Below are 25668 nucleotides of genomic sequence, written 5' to 3' on the forward strand. Positions count from 1 at the left end.
TTGTGATCATCGTGTTTCTCTATGCATTTTTTTTTCGAGGATTTTTATCCTTGGAACCGACTGACCTTCCACGCTTCAAGTGTTTTATGACATCATGAGTGTCTTCAATTTGTTTCTTTGGAATTTCAATTCGAGCAGGAGTATTTACAGCAGGTATATATGATTTTGTTACCCCTTTTATGTCTGCAAATGCATCTGGCATTTGATTTGATATTCTTTGCAAGTGCACAATTTGATGTACATTTTTCTCATATTGTTCAGTCCTTGGATCAAAATATAATAATGATGGTACATACCATGTAATTTTTTTTCGATGTGTTTCTTTTCTCCACCTAACATTGGAAATATTTCTTCGTTGAAGTGACAATCAACAAAATTTGTTGTAAACAATCTCCTGTCTGAGGCTCAAGATATCGAATGATTGATGGACTATCATAACCGATATAAATATCGATTTTTCTTTGAGGTCCCATTTTTGTTCTTTGAGGTGGTTCAATAGGCACATATACCATACATCCAAAAATTCTCAAATGAGAAATGACTGGTTCATTACCAAATGCAAGCTGCAATGGGGAGCATTTATGATAACCACTTGGTCTGATGCGAATTAATGCAGCATCATGTAAAATTGCATGCCCCCATATAGAAATAGGGAGTTTTGTTTTCATAATCATTAGTCTAGCAATCAGTTGTAGACGTTTAATCAATGATTCAGCTAATCCATTTTGTGTATGTACATGAGCAACATGATGTTCAATAGTGATTCTCATTGACATGCAATAATCATTGAAAGTCTGGGAAGTAAATTCTCCAGCATTATCAAGTATTATTTTCTTGATTGTATAATCGAGAAATTGATTCCGCAATTTTATTATTTGAGCCATTAATCTTGCAAATGCCACATTCCGAGTTGACAATAAGCATACATGTGACCATCTGCTAGAAGCATCGATAAATACCATAAAGTATCGAAATGGTATACATGGTGGATTAATTGACCCACAAATATCACTCTGAATACGTTTAAGAGATATGGGTGATTCAGTTTGGATTTTAACTGGTGATGGTCTTATAATAAGTTTTCCAAAAGAACATGCTTTACATTGAAACTTATTATTCTGAAAGAACTTTTGGTCTTTCAGTAGATGACCATGTGTATTTTTTATAATTCTGTGCATCATTATTGAACCAGGATTTCCCAATCGATAATGCCAATTGGTTAATATTGAAGAATTATTAACTATCATATTTGATTCAATTGGACTTATATGCGTATAATGCAATCCAGTAGGGAGCATTGATAGTTTTCATCTAATATTTCTTTCCTGATTGATATGTGGTAAAACACATATTTCTGATTTCCATCATTTATTATCTCAGTATCATACCCATGAGAATATATGTCATTAAAACTCAAAAAATTCCTTTTTGATTGTGGTGAATAAAAAACACCATTTATCAGAAATTTTGTACTATTAGGTAACAAAAAATGTGTTTTACCACAACCTTCAATCAAGTCTACAGGACCTGATATTGTATTCACCATTGTTTTTGTTGTTTTTAGTTCCAAGAAATATGTTTTATCTCGGAGAATAGTGTGTGTTATACCACTATCAATTTTGCGAAATTCCATGAGATTGTTTCCTTGTTTATCTTTGCTCATAGCATTTTCCATATCTAACTTCAAAAAAAATATGCAATAAAGAAAAATTAAGGACAATACATATGCAAAATATAACATGCTTCATAATAACACAAAAATACATGAAAAATATAATATGTTACATTCTAGTCCAACCAATATATTAATCAATGTTTTCGAAATTATTCAAAAAATCAGCAGCATCGAAATGAGTTGATCCACTTAAATGGTCACTGTTTTCAACAAAATTTGTCTCTTTATCTTTTCCCTTTATCGATTCTTTATAGAGCTTACAAAAGTGCTCAGGGGCTCGGCAAGTACGTGACCAATGTCCTGGAGTGTCACATCTATAACAAACACTTTCATATCTTTTTGAGTGAATTTCATTTTCACTCATGTTTTCATGTTACCTTTTTGGTGAGTGGTTCGTGACGCTCTTTAGAGATGAGTTATTGAAGTAACTATCTCAATTGTTTACATATCCATGGCCGCGACTACGAACGCGATCATTTCTACGTACACGCCCACGTACTCGACCTCGTCCACGAAAAAAATCTTGTCTATGCCTTTGATTTTGGTTTTTATTTTTAGTCACGACATTTGCTTCTAGAAATATCGTTGATCAAGTGGGTCGGGATTGATGATTTCTCATTAATAATTCGTTGTTCTTTTTTGCCATAAGAAGACATGTGATGAGTTCAGAATATCTCAAAAATTCACGCACTCTATACTGTTGTTGTAGAGTTATATTTGATGCGTGTAAAGTGAAAAATATTTTCTCAAGCATTTCCATTTCAGTAACCACATGTCCACAAAATTTCAATTGTGAGACTATTCGATACATCGCACAGTTGTAATTACTACCTTTTTTAAAGTCTTGGAATCTTAATGTATTCCATTCATCACGGACGGTCGAAAGTATAACTTCTCTTATATGCTCAAATATTTCCTTTAACCCTTTCCATAAATTCATTGGGTCTTTTTCTGTGAGATACTTACATTTCAATCCTTCATCAAGATGTTGGCGTAAAAAAATCATAGCCTTTGCTTTATCTTGTGAGGATGATATATTGTTTTCATTTATAGTATCATTCAGACCCAATGACTCAAGATGCACCTCTACATCGAGAGTTCATGGCATATAATTTTTTTCGGTAATATCGAGCGCAACAAATTCAAGATTGGTACTAGAAAAATAACAATGCATTTATTAGTTAATTTTCATTAATATGACAATACAAAATAATGGAAGAACGATGAGTACAAACATGTTTAAAAATAGAAAAAAAAATGTGTGGTGAATAATCACCGATAAATACAAGAATCGTGAGTATGATGATCATAATAGTTATAAAAAATATCCTCAAAAATGTCATCTTCTTCTTCGAAAAATCGAGAAGAAATAATTTTGAGAGAAAGAGTAAGATTGGTGTGATTGAAATGTGTTTGAGTGATCATATTTAGAGGACAAAAACTAGCTGTTTTATGACCTTTTATGACCGTTACTATATATACACAATAAAATTTATAAGCAATAATATATAGTATAATCATATAAAGTTATTATAATGTGGTGTCATAGACATCTTTTTATAAAATAACATGAAATTATACAATATAGTTAGTATAGAGTCAAATATAATATATCATATCACATTATTATAAGATTGATGTCATAGATATTCTTTTATATATAATAACATTAAATTATACGAATATGTTTAGTATATATATATATATATATATATATATATATATATATATATATATATATACACAATAAAAATATATATCATATCAAGTTATTATAAGGTTGGTGTCATATACATTTTTTTATATAATAACATGAAATTACATATTAATATATATACATAGTAAAACTATATAAACAATAAAATAAATATTCTTACTTGTTGAATATTTTTGCATTTTCCTTGTGTTTTTGGAGCTTTGGAAATTATAGAGAACCTTCGAGCGATCGTGCTGATAACGTGTTGTGAAAAAGTAAATATTTATGGTAAAAATTAAAACTCCAAAACTCAAAATATATCAAACTCTACGCTTTATAATTTTTTTTCTCTCAATTCAATTGTATTTTTCATCACAAATGAAGACCTATTTATAGATCCACATTTGATATTAGTCCAAAAATAATTGCATAATCATCTACATCATCACACACTAATTTTCAAAATTTTACAACTAAATTTTTAACATTCAACATTCAATAATAATAATAATAATAATATATTTTCAACAATATATCTATATATATATATATAATATAATGTGTTAACTTTCTGTGTTATAATAATATATTTTTCGAGATTTCATATTTGAAAATTTTGAACAATATCAATTGTATCAAACACATCTTATTCAACATATGATATTAAAAAATCATTTATCATATCATCTCCTAGCCGATTATGAAATGAGTTTTTTTATTATTTTCATTGCTGAAACGCTCTTTGTACATGTTTTAGTTGTAATGAATAATAGCAATGCTAGCTTCAAAATTCATTAAGTTAAAAATGGAATCAATGATTAATTGTCAATTGAATAATCATTTTATCAATCTCGTTAATCCCCGGGACCTCGAATAATTGATTACTTTGCTTGTCAAAAATAAAATTATCAAGTTGGTGTTCAAGATGCATTATCTCCAGCGAGAAAAATCAGATATATAAAACCAGGCAAATTGAAGCAATTTTTTCTTCTCGTAAGCGGAAAATGAATATGATGGATAAAGACAAATCGTACATAACAACTGCTACGTGTTCACCTCGTTAAAGCAAATGTTCAATTGAAATTATAGATCATCACTTCATAAAATGTTTCAACATGATAATACTGAATTTGTTTTGTATTTCCTTCAGTACGTATTTTGTTGTGATCTCAATGAAAGACGAACAAGTCTTCCGTGTGCGGGGTGACTACCTCATATTTAACACTAAGTAAGGAAATTTCATTCAACAACGAATCTCGGCCATTATCTCTCATGATTTGCAGTTTATTTTTGTTTGATCTTATAAAAATCATGGTATTTACGATGTCTCGATCTTTTATTCGTGAAGCTTGTAATCATGAGTGATTCCCAATATCTTCACTAAGTGCATCTAAAAAAATTCATGTTTTCAACATATTATTTGCTCGTTTTTTGAAGAGAAAACAACATATATTATGAAATAAAGTTACGAGTTACTGTTAGTTTTTGATCTTGGATGAAAGAGAAAATTTATAAATAATCTGAAGAATATTGTAGAGTTGCAGAGAATATTTTAGAATGCAACATATGAATTAATTTTATTCAATCCATAAACATTACATTATATAGAAAATAAAATAACAATTAAATCAACAACTCACTACAAACTAGGAACTGACACTTGACCAAGTAAAAGAGATAAATAACATACTCAACAGAAAACATGGGATAATGATCCTAAAGCAATTTACTAACACTCCTCCTTGTATTAGGAGCTACAAACTCCAAGTTTCTGCCTAAGAACCTCAAATTTGTTTGTTGGTAAAGGCTTAGTGAAAATGTCTGCAAGCTGATCTTCAGATTTGTAATAAATCAAACTTATATCTCCTTCTTTCTGCACTTCTCTTAAAAAATATAGTTTGATCTTGAAATGCTTAGTTTTTCCATGGAAAAAAAGATTATGAGATATTTCAATTGCATCCTGATTTTCCACAAATACCTCAGTAGAATTTAATTGCTTCACATGTAAATCACATAGCAATTTTCTTTTATATATAATAACATTAAATTATACGAATAATCACCGATAAATACAAGAATCGTGAGTATGATGATCATAATAGTTATAAAAAATATCCTCAAAAATGTCATCTTCTTCTTCGAAAAATCGAAAAGAAATAATTTTGAGAGAAAGAGTAAGATTGGTGTGATTGAAATGTGTTTGAGTGATCATATTTAGAGGACAAAAACTAGCTGTTTTATGACCTTTTATGACCGTTACTATACATACACAATAAAATTTATAAGCAATAATATATAGTATAATCATATCACGTTATTATAATGTGATGTCATAGACATCTTTTTATAAAATAACATAAAATTATACAATATAGTTAGTATAGAGTCAAATATAATATATCATATCACATTATTATAAGATTGATGTCATAGATATTCTTTTATATATAATAACATTAAATTATACGAATATGTTTAGTATATATATATATATATATATACATAATAAAAATATATATCATATCAAGTTATTATAAGGTTGGTGTCATATACATTTTTTTATATAATAACATGAAATTACATATTAATATATATACATAGTAAAACTATATAAACAGTAAAATAAATATTCTTACTTGTTGAATATTTTTGCATTTTCCTTGTGTTTTTGGAGCTTTGGAAATTATAGAGAACCTTCGAGCGATCGTGCTGATAACGTGTTGTGAAAAAGTAAATATTTATGGTAAAAATTAAAAATCCAAAACTCAAAATATATCAAACTCTACGCTTTATAATTTTTTCTCTCTCAATTCAATTGTATTTTTCATCACAAATGAAGACCTATTTATAGATCCACATTTGATATTAGTCCAAAAATAATTGCATAATCATCTACATCATCACACACTAATTTTCAAAATTTTACAACTAAATTTTTAACATTCAACATTCAATAATAATAATAATAATATATTTTCAACAATATATCTATATATATATATATAATATAATGTGTTAACTTTCTGTGTTATAATAATATATTTTTTGAGATTTCATATTTGAAAATTTTGAACAATATCAATTGTATCAAACACATCTTATTCAACATATGATATTAAAAAAATTATTTATCATATCATCTCCTAGCCGATTATGAAATGAGTTTTTTTATTATTTTCATTGCTGAAACGCTCTTTGTACATGTTTTAGTTGTAATGAATAATAGCAATGCTAGCTTCAAAATTCATTAAGTTAAAAATGGAATCAATGATTAATTGTCAATTGAATAATCATTTTATCAATCTCGTTAATCCCCGGGACCTCGAATAATTGATTACTTTGCTTGTCAAAAATAAAATTATCAAGTTGGTGTTCAAGATGCATTATCTCCAGCGAGAAAAATCAGATATATTAAACCAGGCAAATTGAAGCAATTTTTTCTTCTCGTAAGCGAAAAATGAATATGATGGATAAAGACAAATCGTACATAAAAACTGCTACGTGTTCACCTCGTTAAAGCAAATGTTCAATTGAAATTATAGATCATCACTTCATAAAACGTTTCAACATGATAATACTGAATTTGTTTTGTATTTCCTTCAGTACGTATTTTGTTGTGATCTCAATGAAAGACGAACAAGTCTTCCGTGTGCGGGGTGACTACCTCATATTTAACACTAAGTAAGGAAATTTCATTCAACAACGAATCTCGACCATTATCTCTCATGATTTGCAGTTTATTTTTGTTTGATCTTACAAAAATCATGGTATTTAGGATGTCTCGATCTTTTATTCGTGAAGCTTGTAATCATGAGTGATTCCCAATATCTTCACTAAGTGCATCTAAAAAAATTCATGTTTCCAACATATTATTTGCTCGTTTTTTGAAGAGAAAACAACATATATTATGAAATAAAGTTACGAGTTACTGTTAATTTTTGATCTTGGATGAAAGAAAAAATTTATAAATAATCTGAAGAATATTGTAGAGTTGCAGAGAATATTTTAGAATGCAACATATGAATTAATTTTATTCAATCCATAAACATTACATTATATAGAAAATAAAATAACAATTAAATCAACAACTCACTACAAACTAGGAACTGACACTTGACCAAGTAAAAGAGATAAATAACATACTCAACAGAAAACATGGGATAATGATCCTAAAGCAATTTACTAACACTCCTCCTTGTATTAGGAGCTACAAACTCCAAGTTTCTGCCTAAGAACCTCAAATTTGTTTGTTGGTAAAGGCTTAGTGAAAATGTCTGCAAGCTGATCTTCAGATTTGTAATAAATCAAACTTATATCTCCTTCTTTCTGCACTTCTCTTAAAAAATATAGTTTGATCTTGAAATGCTTAGTTTTTCCATGGAAAAAAAGATTATGAGATATTTCAATAGCATCCTGATTTTTCACAAATACCTCAGTAGAATTTAATTGCTTCACATGTAAATCACATAGCAATTTTCTCAGCCATAATGCTTTGTTCACCGCTGCTGTGGCAGAAACAAACTCTGCCTCTGTAGTAGATTGTGCCACGGTTTCTTGTTTTTTTGAACACCAAGAAAACACACCAGATCCTAGACTAAAACAGTACCCAGAAGTATTCTTCATATCATCCTTGAATCCACCCCAATTCCTGTCAGAGAATCCCATCAACTTGAAGTTTAGACACTTTCTGAATTTTACACCAAAGTTAACAGTCCCTTTGATGTATCTAATGACTCTTTTTGCTGCTTGAAGATGCATTTCAGTCGCGCAGTGCATAAAACAAGAGAGAATGCTTACATCAAAGAGAATATCTGGCCTAGTAGCAGTTAGATGCAGTAGGCATCTAATCATACCTCTAAAACAAATTTATTCAACCTTGTCCGAGCCATCATCTTTGCTTAAACATTCTTTTTGATTCATTGATGTAGCCATATCTTTGCATTCCTCCATATGAAACTTTTTAAGTATTTCCTAGGCATATTTTATTTGGAAAATGAAAAATTCTCCATCATCTTGCTTAATTTCCATGCCAAGGAAATACGTCATCAAGCCAAGATCTTTCATATCAAAGGCCATCATCATTTCTTGCTTGAATTCATCAACAAGTTTGACATTGCTACCTGTCACCAACAAATCATCCACATACAAAGATACAATAAGAACGTCATTATTTGATTTCTTAACATAGAGTGACTTTCGATAGAATTTTTGTAAAACCCAAACTCAATAAATGATCATCTATCCGACTATACCAAGCTCGTGGGGCATGTTTTAAGCCGTAGAGAGCCTTTTTAGTAAGCACGCTTTGTTTTCATGGCCTTCTTCGATGAATCCTTCTGGTTGCTCAATAAAGATATCCTCCTGCGGTAGACCATTGAGGAAGGCTGGTTTTACATCTATTTGGAATACTTTCCACCCATTTTGAGCTGCTATAGCTAGGACCAAACGTATAGTGTCTAATCTAGAAACCGGGAAAAATGTGTTCGACTAATCCAACTCCAAAAATTTGAGCATATCCCTTGAAAAACAGGCTTGCTTTGTACATATTGATAGACCCATCAGAATTAAACTTGGTTCTAAACACCCATTTTTTACTCCAATTATTTTTCTATCATTTGGCCTATCAACTAACACCCAAGTCTTGTTCTTTTTTTATCATCGATAGCTCGTCCTCCATTGCTTTTTTTCCATTTTTTATATTTATTGGCTTCTTCGTAACCTGCAGGTTTACAAATGGCTACATTGCATCTTTTGTAAATATCATGGAGTGATCTTGTTCCACGGATTGGTGGATCATCTACCATCTCCTCTTGCCACTGTTGATCCACTTCAATTTCTAAAGTTTGGAAGGGAAAATTTGATTCATCATGCTAGTAGATGTGTATTTTGTTTGTTCCAAATTCCATTTATCTTATTTTAGGAAGAACATGTCTCTACTAACAATTAACTTCCCTGTTTGAGGCTGATACACCTTGTATGCTTTAGAGGTAGAACTATAACCAACAAAGATTCTTGGTTCGGACCTTTTGTCAAGTTTATCATGCTTGACCCGTGGAACGTGAGAGAAACAAATACAACCAAATACTCTTAGGAATTTGAGTGAAGATTTAAAACCATATAATGCTTCGAATGGAGTTTTATCTTTCAAAACCTTGGAGAGCAATCTGTTTTGCAAAAAAACAGCAGTACATGGTGCTTTAGCCCAGAAATTTTTTGGTAACTTCTTGTCATGTAGCATACATGATAGAACCCAAAAATGCATGCTAAGTTAGATTATTTTGGGTTCCATTGACCATGTGATTTGTGGTTTGTTTCGTGTTTCCGTTTAAAATTCGAGTTTTCAAGCTTTATAGTATGCACTCATGCGTTTAAGTTGTTTTGTAGGAAAAAGACGGAAGACGGAGCTCGAAAAGTGCTGTGTTAAAGCTAGAGGCAGAGATTTTCACGCTATAGCCTGCCATATCCTGCGCCATGGCGTAAACCGTGGATTATGAAAAAAGAGAACAGAACTTTTCACGCTATGGCGTGATGTTTTCTGCGCCATAGCGTGAACTGGGAAAAGTGAAAAAATGGAGACATAACTTTTCACGCTATGGCGTGATGTTTTCTGCGCCATAGCATGAACTGGGAAAAAGTGAAGAATGGAGACAGAACTTTTCACGCCATAGCGTGACATTCTTAGGCCATGGCGCAGGTCGTTGAGTAAAAAAAGGAAAATTGCAAAGCAAGGACTCTTGGAGATAAATAGGGATTGATTTTTAGAATTTAAGGAGATCTTTTTGGCACATCTCTTGGCGGCTAAATTATCAGAAACTGGAGAAACGGATCGGAAGGAAGAAAGAACAATCGTGAAGCAATTTCTCCTCTTCTTCTTCTTAAATTCTTTTCTGTTATTTTTGTTTGGAAAAAAACATTTTGATGTTAGTTATGAGTTTTATTTGTAGCTAAACCTCTTGTGTTGAGATTTAGGGAATCCGACCCCAGTTGTCGACTCACGAATATTGGTTTTTGACTTCTAATGAATGTTTAATTATGCTATTGATTTGTTTTGCATTGTTGGAGCATAGCTAACTCTCTCAAATATTTCTATATCATGTTTTATTTCGAAAGAAAATTTTATGATAGGAACAAATAGCATGATTCATGGATCTACAATTTACATAGACATATGAAATTGGATACATGTTGATAGTGATAGTCCAGTAGGTCGAAAGCTAAGGGATTCCATAAGTTGTGAATGCAATCATCTATGATAAATAATTGAAGACATTTGATTATTTCATAGCATCGAATTAGTTTAGCATAACTTGAAAGAGTATGTTAATGAATTAGGGAATCTTGTCAAAAACGTGAATTGGTTGTTGGAAGCGATTTTCAGAGTCGAATAGGGGAAGGTGACCCGACAATCTCAACATTATCTCCATCATTTGAATTTAATTCACTAAGATTGATTCAATTCTACATTTTTATTTATTTCTAAGTTTATTAATTCTCTTGTCATTAAGTAGTTAATAAAAACAATACTCATTTTTCATAAAAGTGAAATAAGGATCAGTATTTAGGTAGAAATTGTGCACTAGTCCTTGTGGACGATACTCATATTCACATATTATATTATAATTTGCATCGTGCACTTGCGATTATCTCGAGCTTGCGAGATACAATTATTTTCTGAGATTCATAGTACAAGTAAAGCTCGATCAAGTTTTTGGCGCCGTTGCCGGGGACTTTTGATTTACAATTTTCTGCTTAGATATCTTCTTTAATTTCGCTTCATATTCTCACGAATTATCCATCTTACCTGTGCAGGATTTTCTAGTGGTGCATGCTACCATCCTTGCACTCAGAACTTGTACCCTTTGATCCGGAAATCGAGAGAACCTTTCGAAAGAGACGAAGACAACAATGAGCTGAGATGGCAGAAAACGAACTACCATGCATCAATAACGGTGATGGCGAAGCTAATAATCCACCTGTGTATAGATCCATGATGGACTGTGGTATACCCACTATTGAGGATGTTCGACCGAGTATCGTTAGACCAACAGTGACAGCAAATCAGTATGAGATAAAGCCGGCAATCATCCAGATGATCCAGAACACAGTCCAATTCGGTGGATCTACCATTGATGATCCTAATGCTCATATTGAAAACTTCTTGGAAATCTGTGATACTTTCAAACAACGGGGAGTTTTTGATGACGCTATTCGTCTACGTTTATTTCCTTTTTCATTAAGAGACAAAGCTAAATCGTGGTTGAATAGTTTACCTGAAGGTTCTATCATAACATGGGGAGATTTGGCTAAAGCGTTCCTTACTAAGTACTTTCCTCCCTCGAAGTCCATGAAGCTGAGAACCGACATCACTATGTTTGCTCAAGGGGAACAAGAGTCGTTGTATGAAGCATGGGAGCGCTACAAAGATATGCTAAGGTGATGCCCACATCATCAGTTGCCTGATTGGCTTGTGGTACAAACTTTCTATTATGGTTTACTATCTGCAAATCGTACAATGTTGGATGCAGCTGCAGGTGGAAATCTTTTGCGGAAATTGCCGGAATATGGTTATGAACTGTTTGAGAAAATGGCCTCTAGTAGCTATCAACCTCAATATGAGAGGAGCATGATGCAAAAATCAGCAGGAATTCATTAAGTGGACGCATTCACTTTGATGACAGCACAACTGGAGGCTATGAATAAGAAGATTGATGGATTGAGCTTAGGAAATTCTGCGATGCGTATTCAGGAGGTGTTCTGCGATAGGTGCCAAGGTGAGCATTTCACTAAAGATTGTCAAGATGGTAATCCTTTTTATGTGCAGGATGAGGCACCAGTGAATCACGTGGGAAGCCAAAATCTCCCCAGGTTTGACCCGTATTCAAATACATATAATCCGGGGTGGAGGAAACATCCGAATTTTTCTTGGGGTGGTCACAACAATCAGTCTAGGCCATATCAGAATCAAAATCCTGTGAAGCAACCTCAAGAGGAGAAGTCCAGTTTAGATCAAATGATGCAAAATTTTATATCATCCACTGAGACTCGAATGCAAAACCAAGACGCAACTATAAGAAGTTTGGAAAATCAAATAGGGCAGCTGACAAAGAGGATGTCAAATCGAGAGCCAGGAACTTTGCCAAGTGACACTGAGACTAATCCAAAGGAGCAAGTAAAGGCCGTAGAGTTGCGAAGTGGAAAGAAACTGGAAACCAAGGAGTTGGAGCACGAAGAGAAAAAGAAGGAGGGTGAGAAAGAGCCATCTACAGGTAAGTCATCTGACTCTACACAATCACCCACATCAAAATCTAATATTGTTATTCCACCTCCGTTTCCTGCAGCACTGAAGAAAGCAAAACTTGATTCGCAATTTTCAAAATTTCTTGAGGTGTTTAAGAAGTTACATATTAATATACCTTTTGCTGATGCATTGTTGCAAATGCCTAGTTATGCAAAATTTTTGAAGGAAATATTAGCAAGCAAGAGAAAAATAGAGGAGCATGCCATGGTCAACTTAACTGAGAATTGTTCTGCATTAGTGAAAAAAAAAAATTCCACCGAAGTTGAAAGATCCAGGGAGTTTTTCTATCCCTTGCATGATTGGTGATGTGGTTTTTCATAAGGCTCTTTGTGATTTGGGTGCCAGCATTAACTTGATGCCATTTTCTGTGTTTAGGAAGCTTGGAATGGGAGAACCAAAGCCTACAAGAGTTTCTCTGCAACTGGCAGATAGATCCATAAAGTATCCACGAGGAATAATTGAAGATGTGCTGGTTAAAGTGGACAAATTTATTTTCCCAGTAGATTTTGTGGTGCTTGACATGGAGGAGGACCTGGATATGCCATTGATCTTGGGCAGACCTTTTCTGGCGACTGGAAAAGCCCTAATTGACGTGCAAAAAGGGAAGTTGTTATTGAGAGTAGGAGAGGAGGAGATCACTTTTGATGTTTTTAATGCACTAAAGCACACACTGCACAATAATTATTGTTTTAGAATTGATGCATTGGATTCACTTGTTCATAATTTTGTGCAGGATGAGTTAAAAGACCCTTTAGAAGTTGCACTTATAAATGATGGATGTGAGAATGACTTTGATGAAGAGAGGAAAAATATCATTGCATATTTTACTGCTAATCCTCAATTGAAGAAGCAAGTGCGATTCAGACTCGAAGAATTGGGAGATAAGCAGGATTTAGTCCTTCAACAACCAAGCATAAATGCACCACCTACTCTAGAACTCAAACCTTTACCTTCACATCTAAAATATGTTTATTTGGGTGATGATAATAATTTACCTGTTATTATTTATTCTTGTCTTACAGGTGTGATGGAGGAAAAGTTGGTACACATCTTAAAGGAGCATAAGAGAGCCTTCGCATGGAAAGTGGCTGACATTAAGGGAATCAATCCATCGATTTGCATGCACAAAATTTTGATGGAGGATAAGTACTCTTCTGTGGTTCAGCCTCAGCGGAGGCTGAACCCGAAGATACAAGAGGTAGTAAAAGCTGAAACCATTAAAATCTTGGACGCAGGTATCATCTATCCTATTTCTGACAGCGCATGTGTAGTGACCTTTACCCGGATCACCTACTAAACAGAACTTAGGCATGCAATTAACTTAATAAAATAGATATCAGAATAAAACTGCGGAAACCATAAACATTATACAATCCCAAGTAAAGGAATCTGTAATTTATCCAATAATATACAACCAAATCGAATAGCTGTATAAACCCAAACAACAGTAATAAAACCTAAGCGAAGCTCCAGCCGGCCAACCGCTGACTAGCCCCTCCTGGATCCACCCTCCTCGTCCAATCGCAAACCTGCCCCATGGAATAGGGTGTCCAGAAAATACAGAGTACGAGACGTGAGCATAAAACGCTCAGTGCGAGAGTATGAGTATACATGCATGCAAAGTGAACTCCCTATAGACTCGAGGTCAAGGATCAGATAACAGAGACAGACCGGGCCCTGGTATGTAGCACGCTGTGTCGTCGCTTCAGGAGGTGGCTCCCATACCGAAATAACCGTGGATGCGCCGGACCCAAATCGATGGAAGTCCATCCACTAACAGGATAGGGTACAACCCTACTAACAGACATCTCGAAAGAGACACAGCAAAATGCAAATGAATACAGCATAATATCATGGAATATAAATCATGCAGTCACATAATACATGCATACTCAGTCAGGATATCTCGAACAGTACTTTCGTACCTCAAAACAATGCAAGCTCTACCAACTCTAGGTCCACGCCTATAGTCTGCTCTACACTGCCAAATGATACTACTATCATTAAAGTGCTCTAAAGGCCTTAACTAAGCTATTGCATACTCCTAAATATTTATAGGAAGCAAAAGCTATACCTTCGTCCGTCGTTAGCCCTTTGATGTCGATGCCTCCAGAACTTGGGCACAACTCTGCTACGACTACCGAATGCCTCGCCGACCTCCGGACCAAGTCTAGGAAGACTAGAACAGCTCCAAAAGGACTAGAAAGGAAAGGAGAACTCGGAATTGGCAAATGAAAGTGAAGTCTCGGCCTTCTATTTATAGACAACGATCGGAGCTTCCGATCCTTGATCGGAACGTCAGAACCTCGATCGGAACGTCCGATCCTGCCATCGGAGCTTCCGAAGATCCTGATCTGCCACGTGTCAAAATATCACTTGTTGACTCCGGATAGGGGTGATCGGAGCTTCCGGTCCTGATCGGAGCTTCCGATCTTGCCACACGTCATGCCTGACGTAATACCGATCGGAGCTTCCGATCCTGTTTGGAGCTTCCGATCCTGATCGGAGCTTCCGATCTCACCTTCGGAGCTTCCGAACTCTACCCAAGTAATTATGATTAATTCCTTTAATTACTCAATTAGGGTACGGGCTACTACATTCTCCCCCACTTAAGATATTTCGTCCTCGAAATCAGGTCTTAAGTACCGAATGCAAAATACAGAAATTAGAAACATTCTTTATTCAATCAAACGTTTACAGAGTTTGCAACTGAATACAACTTAAAGAATGAAATCAAAACAACTCAGGATGGTCTTTACGCATCCTGTCCTCAAGCTCCCAAGTAGCTTCCTCAGTGCCTCGGCGCTGCCACTGAACTAAAACCAAAGGAATGACTTTGTTCCGTAAAACCTTATCCTTATAATCCAGGATACGAAGAGGTTTCTCAACATAAGTCAAATCCTTGTCTACCTGAACCTCAGACCGCTGCAGAATATGAGATTCATCTTCCACATACCGTCGCAACAGAGATACGTGGAAAACGTCGTGAATACTGGATAGATGCGGTGGCAAAGCTAGTCGATAAGCCAAATCGCCAATGCTCTCCAAGATCTCAAACGGACCGATAAATCTGGGATACAACTTGCCCTTAAGGCCAAATCTGAGAATCTTGCGGAAAGGTGACACTCTCAGAAACATTTTCTCCCCGACCTCGAACTGCAAAGGCCTACGCTTGATATTAGCATAGCTGGCCTGACGATCCTGTGCAGTCTTAATCCGCTTCTTGATTTGATCAACAATATCTATCGTCTGCTGGATAAACTCCGGTCCCTCAGTCTGTCTCTCCCCCACTTCTTCCCAGAAGAGTGGAGTACGACAACGTCGCCCATACAACGCCTCAAAAGGTGCCATCCCAATACTAGTGTGATAGCTGTTGTTGTAAGCGAACTCGATCAATGTCAAATGATCCTGCCAGGCTGAACCAAAATCCATGACGCACGCTCTAAGCATATCCTCTAACGTACGGATAGTGCGCTCTGACAGACCATCAGTCTCCGGATGATAGGCTGTACTCAAACTGAGAGTATACCCATCGCACGCTGAACACTCCCCCAGAATCTGGAAGTAAACCTGGGGTCCCGATCGCTGACAATGCTCACAGGCACTCCATGAAGTCGGACGATCTCCTGAATGTACATCCGTGCCATGCGATCCACAGAGTACTCTCGGCTATAGGCAATGAAATGCGCTGACTTGGTGAGTCGGTCCACCACAACCCAGATAGCATCACAGTTCCTCGGAGATACCGGCAAATGGGTCACAAAGTCCATTGTGATAAACTCCCATTTCCATTCAGGAATAGGCAGACTGTGAAGCAATCCTCCAGGTCGTCGGTGCTCTGCCTTGACCTGTTGACACACCAAACATCTCGAAACAAACTGATAAACACTGCGTTTCATTCCCTTCCACCAGAAACGAGTACGGAGATCCTTGTACATCTTGTTGCTCCCAGGATGAATACTCAACTTAGTGCGATGCGCCTGAGACAAAATCTCCTCTCGCAACTCTTCATCCTGAGGAATCACAAGCCTACCAGACAAACACAGAAAGCCATCTGACTGATAATAAAATCCAGACGAGCTACCCTCGTTAGCTAGACGAGCTAAACGCTGGGTCTTCGAATCAGACATCTGAGCATCTCGGATCCGCGAATACAAGGCTGGCTCAGATAATATCGCAAACATCTGGATACTCTGCATACCTTTCTTATGCTTGAAGGTATAACCTGAAGTACAACAGTCACTGATCGCACTAGACATCGAACAAGTCTGAAGTGCGGATAGTCGCACCTTGCGACTCAAAGCATCAGCGGTGAGATTAGCAGCTCTCGGATGGTACTTAATCTCGCAATCATAGTCCTTAAGCAAATCCATCCAACGTCTCTGCCTCATGTTCAACTCTGCTTGAGTGAACAAATACTTGAGACTCTTATGGTCGGTGAAGATCTCAAATTTCTTGCCATACAGATAATGACGCCAGATTTTCAAAGCGAACACAATGGCTGCTAACTCCAAATCATGGACTGGGTATTTGTCCTCGTGAAGCTTCAGCTGTCTAGAAGCGTATGCGATCACATGCCCATTCTGAGTCAGGACACAACCTAACCCCTGAAGAGAAGCATCCGTGTAAACTACATACCCTCCAGATCCTGACGGTAATGCCAACACCGGCGCAGAAGTCAACCGCCGTCGAAGCTCACGGAAATTCTCCTCGCACTCGGAGGACCACTCGAAATCCACACCCTTGCGGGTAAGCTGCGTCAACGGTCGAGCTAACTGAGAGAAGTTCAGAATGAAGCGACGATAATACCCTGCTAGACCCAGAAAACTACGGATCTCAGCAACTGTCGTCAGACGCGACCAATTAAGTACCGCTTCAATCTTGCTTGGATCAACAGAAATCCCTTCCCTGGATATGATATGGCCAAGAAAGACCACTCTATCCATCCAGAACTCACACTTGCTCAGCTTGGCGTACAATTGCTCATCTCGAAGAGTCTGTAGTACCAACCGCAAGTGAGAAACATGCTCTTCCACATTACGCGAATAAACCAAGATGTCGTCAATGAAGACCACGACAAACTTGTCCAAGTACTCTCTGAAGACACGGTTCATCAAATTCATGAATATAGCCGGCGCATTAGTCAAACCAAATGGCATCACTAGGAACTCGTAATGCCCATAGCGAGTACGAAATGCAGTCTTGGCTACGTCCTGATCACGGACTCTCAATTGATGATACCCAGATCTCAAGTCAATCTTGGAGTAAACTGACGTGCCCTGCAGCTGGTCAAACAAGTCATCAATACGAGGCAACGGATACTTGTTCTTCACAGTGACTCGATTCAGCTGCCGATAGTCAATGCACAGCCGCATCGACCCATCCTTCTTCTTTACGAAGAGAACAGGAGCTCCCCAAGGAGACACACTAGGATGAATGTACCCCTTGTCTAAAAGATCCTGTAGCTGATTCTTCAACTCACGCATCTCTGACGGAGCCAGACGATACGGTGCTCTAGAAATAGGCGAAGTACCCGGCACAAACTCTATGCCAAACTCGACTTCCCTAAAAGGAGGAAAACCCGGAATCTCATCAGGAAACACATCTGGAAATTCATCCACAACAGGAATGCTCTCTATCCCAATACTCTCAGCGGACAAATCAACTGCATAGATAAGGTAGCCTTCCCCGCCAGACTCTAGAGCTCGACAGGCTCTCAAAGCTGATACCAAAGGCATCGAGGGTCGCGCTCCCTCACCATAGAAAAACCAACTCTCACTCCCTTCCGGATGAAAGCGTACTAATCTCTGATAGCAGTCCACTGAAGCTCGATAGGTAGTTAACATATCTATTCCCAGAATGCAATCAAAGTCGTCCATCACCAGGACCATGAGATTCGCTAACAGAATGTTCCCTTCGAACTCTAAAGGGCAACCCATTACTAGACGCTTAGCCAAGGCAGATTGGCCCGTCGGAGTAGAAACAGACATCACTACGTCTAGTGCAATGCATGTTAACTTATGTCTCTTAACAAAACGTGCAGAAATGAAGGAATGAGATGCACCAGTGTCAATAAGTACAAGAGCAGGTATACCATAAAGCAGAAATGTACCTGCGATGACTTTCTCATTCTCCTCCACAGCCTGATCATGTCTCAGGGCAAACACCTGGCCAGAAGCTCGTGGCCTCAAATGAGAACTCCCAGCAGACTGTCCCTGCGACCTCTGCTGTATGGTGGCCTGAGAACCCGATCCTGAACCAGAACCAGAACCGCCTCCCCCAGACTGTGGACAATCCCTCCAGATATGACCAGTCTCTTCACAACGGAAACAAGCTCCAGAAGCTCTACGGCACTTGTCGGATGGATGGTTCTTCCCACAGTGATCACACTTGTCCTTCTTACCGAAACGGACAACACCTCCAGAACCAGAGGAAGAAGAAGATCCAGACTTCTTGAAAGTTTGGGCACGGGGACCCAAAGAACTAGCAGGCCTCGACTGAGGGAAAGACCTGTTCCGCCGAATGCTGTCCTCCGCCTGGTGACAACTGCTCACCAAACCCTCGTAGGACATGTCGTCGCCAACCGCCACACGGTCATGGATCTCAGGGTTAAGGCCCTGAAGGAACAGATTATACTTCATCTCTGAGCTATCAGCAATCTCGGGGCAATAGGATAGCAGATCAAAGAACCTCTGCTGATACTCATCGATAGACATGGCTCCCTGTCGCAGACTCAGTAGCTCGCCTGCCTTCGACTGTCGGAGTGCAGGAGGAAAATACCGCTTTTGGAAAGCTGTGCGGAACTCGGCCCAGGTGGCCACTCCTCTCGCCGCAACAAAAGGTGCAGAAGTAAACCTCCACCACCTGCGCGCACGCCCATCCAGAAGATAGCCAAGGGTCTCCACCTTCTACTCCTCGGTGCATTGGAAAGTCTGAAAAGTCGTCTCCATGCGGTCTAACCAGTTCTCCGCATCCTCCGGAGACTCACCTCCAACTAAGGGCTTAGGACCCATAGCTAAGAATCGACGCACAGTGAAACGCTCGTCGTCATGGTGACGATGACGCCGTTCTCGACGAGGCTCCCGGTCGGCATCACCCCAACGCCCACCAGCACTGCTATGAGAACTCTGGTCGTCACGATTTGACATCTACAAAAATACCTCAAGATAAGACTAAATCCCAAGAATTCTTTTGCATGCTCTGATACCATAAATGTAGTGACCCTTACCCGGATCACCTATTAAACAGAACTTAGGCATGCAATTAACTTAATAAAACAGATATCAGAATAAAACTGCGGAAACCATAAACATTATACAATCCCAAGTAAAGGAATCTGTAATTTATCCAATAATATACAACCAAATCGAATAGCTGTATAAACCCAAACAACAGTAATAAAACCTAAGCGAAGCTCCAGCCGGCCAACCGCTGACTAGCCCCTCCTGGATCCACCCTCCTCGTCCAATCGCAAACCTGCTCCATGGAATAGGGTGTCCAGAAAATACAGAGTACGAGACGTGAGCATAAAACGCTCAGTGCGAGAGTATGAGTATACATGCATGCAAAGTGAACTCCCTATAGACTCGAGGTCAAGGATCAGATAACAGAGACAGACCGGGCCCTGGTATGTAGCACGCTGTGCCGTCGCTTCAGGAGGTGGCTCCCATACCGAAATAACCGTGGATGCGCCGGACCCAAATCGATGGAAGTCCATCCACTAACAGGATAGGGTACAACCCTACTAACAGACATCTCGAAAGAGACACAGCAAGATGCAAATGAATGCAGCATAATATCATGGCATATAAATCATGCAGTCACATAATACATGCATACTCAGTCAGGATATCTCGAACAGTACTTTCGTACCTCAAAAAAGTGCAAGCTCTAACAACTCTAGGTCCACGCCTATAGTCTGCTCTACACTGCCAAATGATGCTACTATCATTAAAGTGCTCTAAATGCCTTAACTAAGCTATTGCATACTCCTAAATATTTATAGGAAGCAAAAGCTATACCTTCGTCCATCGTTAGCCCTTTGATGTCGATGCCTCCAGAACTTGGGCACAACTCCGCTACGACTACCGAATGCCTCGCCGACCTCCGGACCAAGCCTAGGACTAGAACAGCTCCAAAAGGACTAGAAAGGAAAGGAGAACTCGGAATTGGCAAATAAAAGTGAAGTCTCGGCCTTCTATTTATAGACAACGATCGGAGCTTCCGATCCTTGATCGGAACGTCCGAACCTCGATCGGAACGTCCGATCCTGCCATCGAAGCTTCCGAAGATCCTGATCTGCCACGTGTCAAAATATCACTTGTTGACTCCGGATAGGGGTGATCGGAGCTTTCGGTCCTGATCGGAGCTTCCGATCTTGCCACACGTCATGCCTGACGTAATACCGATCGGAGCTTCCGATCTCACCTTCGGAGCTTCCGAACTCTACCCAAGTAATTATGATTAATTCCTTTAATTACTCAATTAGGGTACGGGCTACTACAACATGGGTGAGTCCTATACAGTGTGTTCCTAAGAAAAGTGGTATAACTGTGATAAAAAATGACAAAAATGAGTTGATACCCACTAGAACGGTTACGGGTTGGCGTGTGTGCATTGATTATAGGAAGTTGAATGATGCCACCCGTAAGGACCATTTTCCCCTCCCCTTCATTGATCAAATGCTTGAGCGATTGTCGGGTCATGAATTTTATTGCTTTCTAGATGGGTATTCGGGATATAATCAAATCATGATTGCACCAGAGGACCAAGATAAAACAACTTTCACTTGCCCTTATGGTACCTTTGCGTATAGGCGGATGCCATTTGGATTGTGTAATGCACCCGCCACTTTTCAAAGATGTATGACTGCTATTTTTCATGACATGACAGAGAATTTCCTTGAGATATTTATGGATGACTTTTCTATTTTTGGATCTTCTTTTGATGATTGTCTGAAAAATTTGCATTTGGTGTTATTACGATGTGAGAAAACTAACTTGGTTTTGAATTGGGAAAAGTGTCATTTCATGGTACAGGAAGGCATTGTGCTTGGGCACAAAATTTCTGAACAGGGAATGGAGGTGGATAAAGCAAAAGTGGAAGTCATAAAAAATCTACCTCCACCAACATCTATTAAGGGAATGAGAAGTTTCTTAGGGCACGCTAGTTTCTACCGGTGTTTTATCAAAGATTTTTCTAAAATTGCTAAGCCCATATCCTCTTTACTAATGAAAGATGTAACGTTTGACTTTAATTATAATTGTGTGCAGGCATTTGAGATCTTGAAGGAGCGACTGGTGACAGCTCCTGTGTTGGTAGTTGTAACGCCTCACTGTATCAAGACGGGTCTTTTCAGCGTGCTTATGTCCTCACTCACACGCACTCTGGAAAACTTTCCAGAGGGTCACCCATCCTATAATTGCCCCAAGTTAAGCACGCTTAACTTTGGAGTTCTTATGTGATGAGCTTCCGAAAAGAAGATGCACCTTCTTGATATGAGCAGTACATATGAAATCTTTTAAGCCCTCCTCAACTATGTAGTCCCATACCTACACAGTCTCAGAATTCCCTCTCATTTCGGCACGAGATCGGTTCATTCATGTCTCCCTCCGCCTAGAAGCCTACCAGGAGCCGCTCATTGTCCGTGCAACCTCTTGGCACCGGCGATCACTCCCTGCCTCTTCAGCCCCGGGCGTCACATGCCCACCAGCTTCCGCTTGGTTCGTCCCCGAACCATACTGTACTAAGAGAGGTCGTCTCTGATACCATTTGTAACGCCTCACTGTATCAAGACGGGTCTTTTCAGCGTGCTTATGTCCTCACTCACACGCACCCTGGAAAACTTCTCAGGGGGTCACCCATCCTATAATTGCCCCAAGTCAAGCACGCTTAACTTTGGAGTTCTTATGTGATGAGCTTCCGAAAAAAAGATGCACCTTCTTGATATGAGCAGTACATATGAAATCTTTTAAGCCCTCCTCAACTATATAGTCCCATACCTACACAGTCTCAGAATCCCCTCTCATTCCGGCACGAGATCGTTTCATTCATGTCTCCCTCCGCCTAGAAGCCTACCAGGAGCCGCTCATTGTCCGTGCAACCTCTTGGCACCGGCGATCACTCTCTGCCTCTTCAGCCCCGGGCGTCACAGTAGCTCCTGATTGGGATCTTCCATTCGAGGTAATGTGCGATGCTAGTGATACGGCGGTAGGTGCTGTTTTGGGTCAGAGGAAAAACATGGTATTCCATACTATATACTATGCGAGTAAGACTTTAGATGAAGCTCAATTGAATTATGAAACAACTGAAAAAGAATTACTCGCTATAGTATTTTTATCTGATGTAAAATATTATTTTTGGGAGGAACCATTTTTGTTTAAGATCTGTGCAGATTCCATGATACGGCGATGTGTGCCAGAAGAAGATATGCAACCAATCTTGAGCCACTGCCACGATCGAGAGGTTGGTGGTCACTTTGGACCGACAAAAACAGCGGCAAAGGTATTAGAATTTGGTTTTTATTGGCCTGCTGTTTTTAGGGATGCTCGTGCATATGTTATTGCATGTGATCGGTGTCAGCGCACAGGTAACATCTCTAATCGCAATGAAATGCCTTTAAACAATATTATGGAATGAGAGGTATTTGATGTATGGGGCATAGATTTTATGGGGCCGTTTCCCACATCTTTCTTGAAAAAATATATTTTTGTGGCGGTTGACTATGTGTCAAAATAGGTCGAAGCAGAGGCTTGTGCAACTAATGATGCTCATGTGGTGTTGAAATTTTTAAAGAAAAACATTTTTAATCGCTTTGGCACACCACGGGCGATCATTAGTGATGGTGGGACACATTTTTGCAACAAATTATTTGAAAAACTTTTGGCAAAATATGGTGTCATGCACAAGATCTCTACTCCGTACCATCCCCAGACCAGTGGGCAAGTGGAAGTGTCAAACCGTGAAATAAAAAGAATTTTGGAAAAAACGGTGAACACAAGTAGAAAAGATTGGTCTGTCAGGTTAGATGACGCCCTATGGGCATATCGCACTGCTTTCAAGACACCTATAGGCACTACACCTTATAGGTTACTTTTTGGTAAATCATGTCATCTGCCTGTTGAATTGGAGCATAGAGCATATTGGGCGATTAAATCACTAAATTTTGATTTTGTAGCTGCAGGTGAAAAGAGACTATTAGAGTTGGCCCAGCTGGAAGAATTTTGTGATAAAGCATATGATCTGGCGCTATCCTATAAAGAACGCACGAAAAGAAGTCATGACAAGAGCATAATGCAAAGAGAATTCAAAGAGGGAGACGCGGTGTTGCTTTTTAACTCAAGGTTGAGGTTGTTTCCAGGCAAGCTAAAATCGCGATGGTCTGGACCATTTTTCATTAAAAAAACCTACCCTTCCGGAGCAATTATACTGACCGACTCCAAAGAGAAGAAGTTCACTGTCAATGCTCAATGCCTGAAGCACTACATGGGCGAGCACTTTGAGCCGAAAGTTGGAACAACTGTGTTCCAGTCAGAGACCGCATAAATCTAATTCTGACAAAGTCAAGCTCTAGACTATAAATTGAGAACTATCTCTTCATCCCCTGCTTGTTATTTCAGTTGAACCTTTTATTACCGTTTGGTGTCGTTTTTTTTTAATTATGCTAAAAAAAAAAAGGTTTTGAAGGGCCCGGAGCATGCCTAGGCGGGATACTTCATCCGCCAGGGCGTGAATTTCACTGGTTTGAGCTTTTTCATTCACGCTATAGCATGATGTTCCTGCGCTATAGCGTGAAAAGTTCGGGATTCCATTTTTTTAAGTCACGCTATAGCGTGAACTTCGTCATGCCGCGGCGCGACAGATCTGCGGATTAAAAAACGCAGACCCCCTTTTCATTTTTCACTCACCCCTCTCTTAATTTCTCCATTTTGTTAAAACCCTATGCCCCTCCCCATCTTAAAAATCCGTCGATTCACGCCCAAATCTCTCAAATTCTCAGGTTTCGATCGGTGAGGAAGCTCCAAGCGTCATTCCCTAACGCCTCGTCTCACTCCTAGAAGTCTAGAACGGTGCGGAAGGTCAAATTTCAAGACTCCAAGCTTCAATTTCTTCATGGGACCAAAAAGAGCTAAGGTTGGGGGTTCTTCATCATCTTCTTCATCAGTTATCGCGGGTAAGTTTGTTTCCCAAGAGGCCAAGAATCGGTATGATCATTCTAAGATTAATCGTAATCTATGGCCCGAGAGGGGCTTTCATTTGTCTACAAATTCTGGGATAGGGTGTTATATTCATGATATCATAGAAGATAGAAACTGGAACTTGTTTTGTGCTCAACCGAAAGCGGGATTTATACCATTGGTCCGGGAGTTCTATGCCAATGCTAAAGAGGGCAAGGAACGGATGGTGTTTGTGAGAGGAAAGTGGGTGAATTATGGAGAGGCAAAGATTAACGAGTTGTTTGGATTGCCCTCAGTTGATACGAGTGAGTATGACGCACTTTGTGCAGAACCGGATTATATGGCAATTATGCGGGATTTAGCTCATGATGGGGTAATGTGGAGTGATCCCGTCAAATTTTTGAATTTTAAGGCCATGTATCTTAAGATTAAGCCGTCATTGTGGTATGTTTTTTTGGTTCGCCGGTTGATGCCCGTGTCCCATGTTAGCGAAGTTCATATGGACCAGGCAGTTCTGTTGTTCTCAATTATGAAGGGAATGCCAATCAATGTTGGCCGCATTATCTCAAGCCAGATTCTACAATGCGCCAACAACCCAAAATCGAAGCTATTTTTCCCGACTATCATTACAGAGTTGTGCGCTTTGGCCAATGTTGACACAGGTGTGGATGATGAATGGATCCAACCGCTACAGGCCATCGACGAGAAGATATATGAGGGGATGAAGGACAATCGAACCAAGCTTAGAACTGGAGCGAGCTCCAGTTCCGCGCCACCTCAACCTCCGAAGACGAAGATGAAGACGAACAATGAGAAGGTGGAT

The 25668-nt window shown here is 38.6% G+C and overlaps 2 protein-coding genes and 1 non-coding gene across 3 annotated transcripts; 1 reads left to right on the forward strand and 2 right to left on the reverse strand.

The window, feature by feature from the left end:
• Positions 1-7571: 7571 nt before the first annotated feature.
• LOC140861251 (secreted RxLR effector protein 161-like) lies at positions 7572-8222 on the reverse strand. Its single transcript, XM_073264244.1, has one exon. It carries the CDS (start codon positions 8220-8222, stop codon positions 7572-7574), a length of 651 nt encoding a protein of 216 aa, XP_073120345.1.
• A 3496-nt stretch (positions 8223-11718) lies between these two features.
• Positions 11719-11825, reverse strand: LOC140869907 (small nucleolar RNA R71). Its single transcript, XR_012146897.1, has one exon. It is a non-coding gene; the product is annotated as a small nucleolar RNA R71 (small nucleolar RNA).
• A 58-nt stretch (positions 11826-11883) lies between these two features.
• On the forward strand, positions 11884-24213 carry LOC140861252 (uncharacterized). Its single transcript, XM_073264246.1, has 7 exons — positions 11884-11965; positions 12050-12876; positions 12992-13904; positions 21562-21752; positions 21942-22005; positions 23211-23257; positions 23407-24213. The coding sequence occupies exons 1-7, from the start codon at positions 11884-11886 to the stop codon at positions 24211-24213; spliced, it is 2931 nt and encodes a 976-aa protein (XP_073120347.1).
• The last annotated feature ends 1455 nt before the right edge of the window (positions 24214-25668 follow it).

Source organism: Henckelia pumila, chromosome 4, assembly GCF_033568475.1.
Source record: "Henckelia pumila isolate YLH828 chromosome 4, ASM3356847v2, whole genome shotgun sequence".
Lineage (NCBI taxonomy): Eukaryota > Viridiplantae > Streptophyta > Magnoliopsida > Lamiales > Gesneriaceae > Henckelia > Henckelia pumila.

What these genes read in the sequence shown, in the direction of transcription:
- LOC140861252 (XM_073264246.1), top strand. Translation starts at nt 11,884, where the DNA reads ATGTTGGATGCAGCTGCAGGTGGAAATCTTTTGCGGAAATTGCCGGAA. An exon ending in GTTTGAGAAAATGGCCTCTA is followed by an intron (nt 11,966 to 12,049) that starts GTAGCTATCAAC and finishes CTTTGATGACAG; the next exon opens with CACAACTGGAGGCTATGAAT. An exon ending in GGTAGTTGTAACGCCTCACT is followed by an intron (nt 22,006 to 23,210) that starts GTATCAAGACGG and finishes TGCTGTTTTTAG; the next exon opens with GGATGCTCGTGCATATGTTA.
- LOC140861251 (XM_073264244.1), bottom strand. Translation starts at nt 8,222, where the DNA reads ATGATTAGATGCCTACTGCATCTAACTGCTACTAGGCCAGATATTCTC.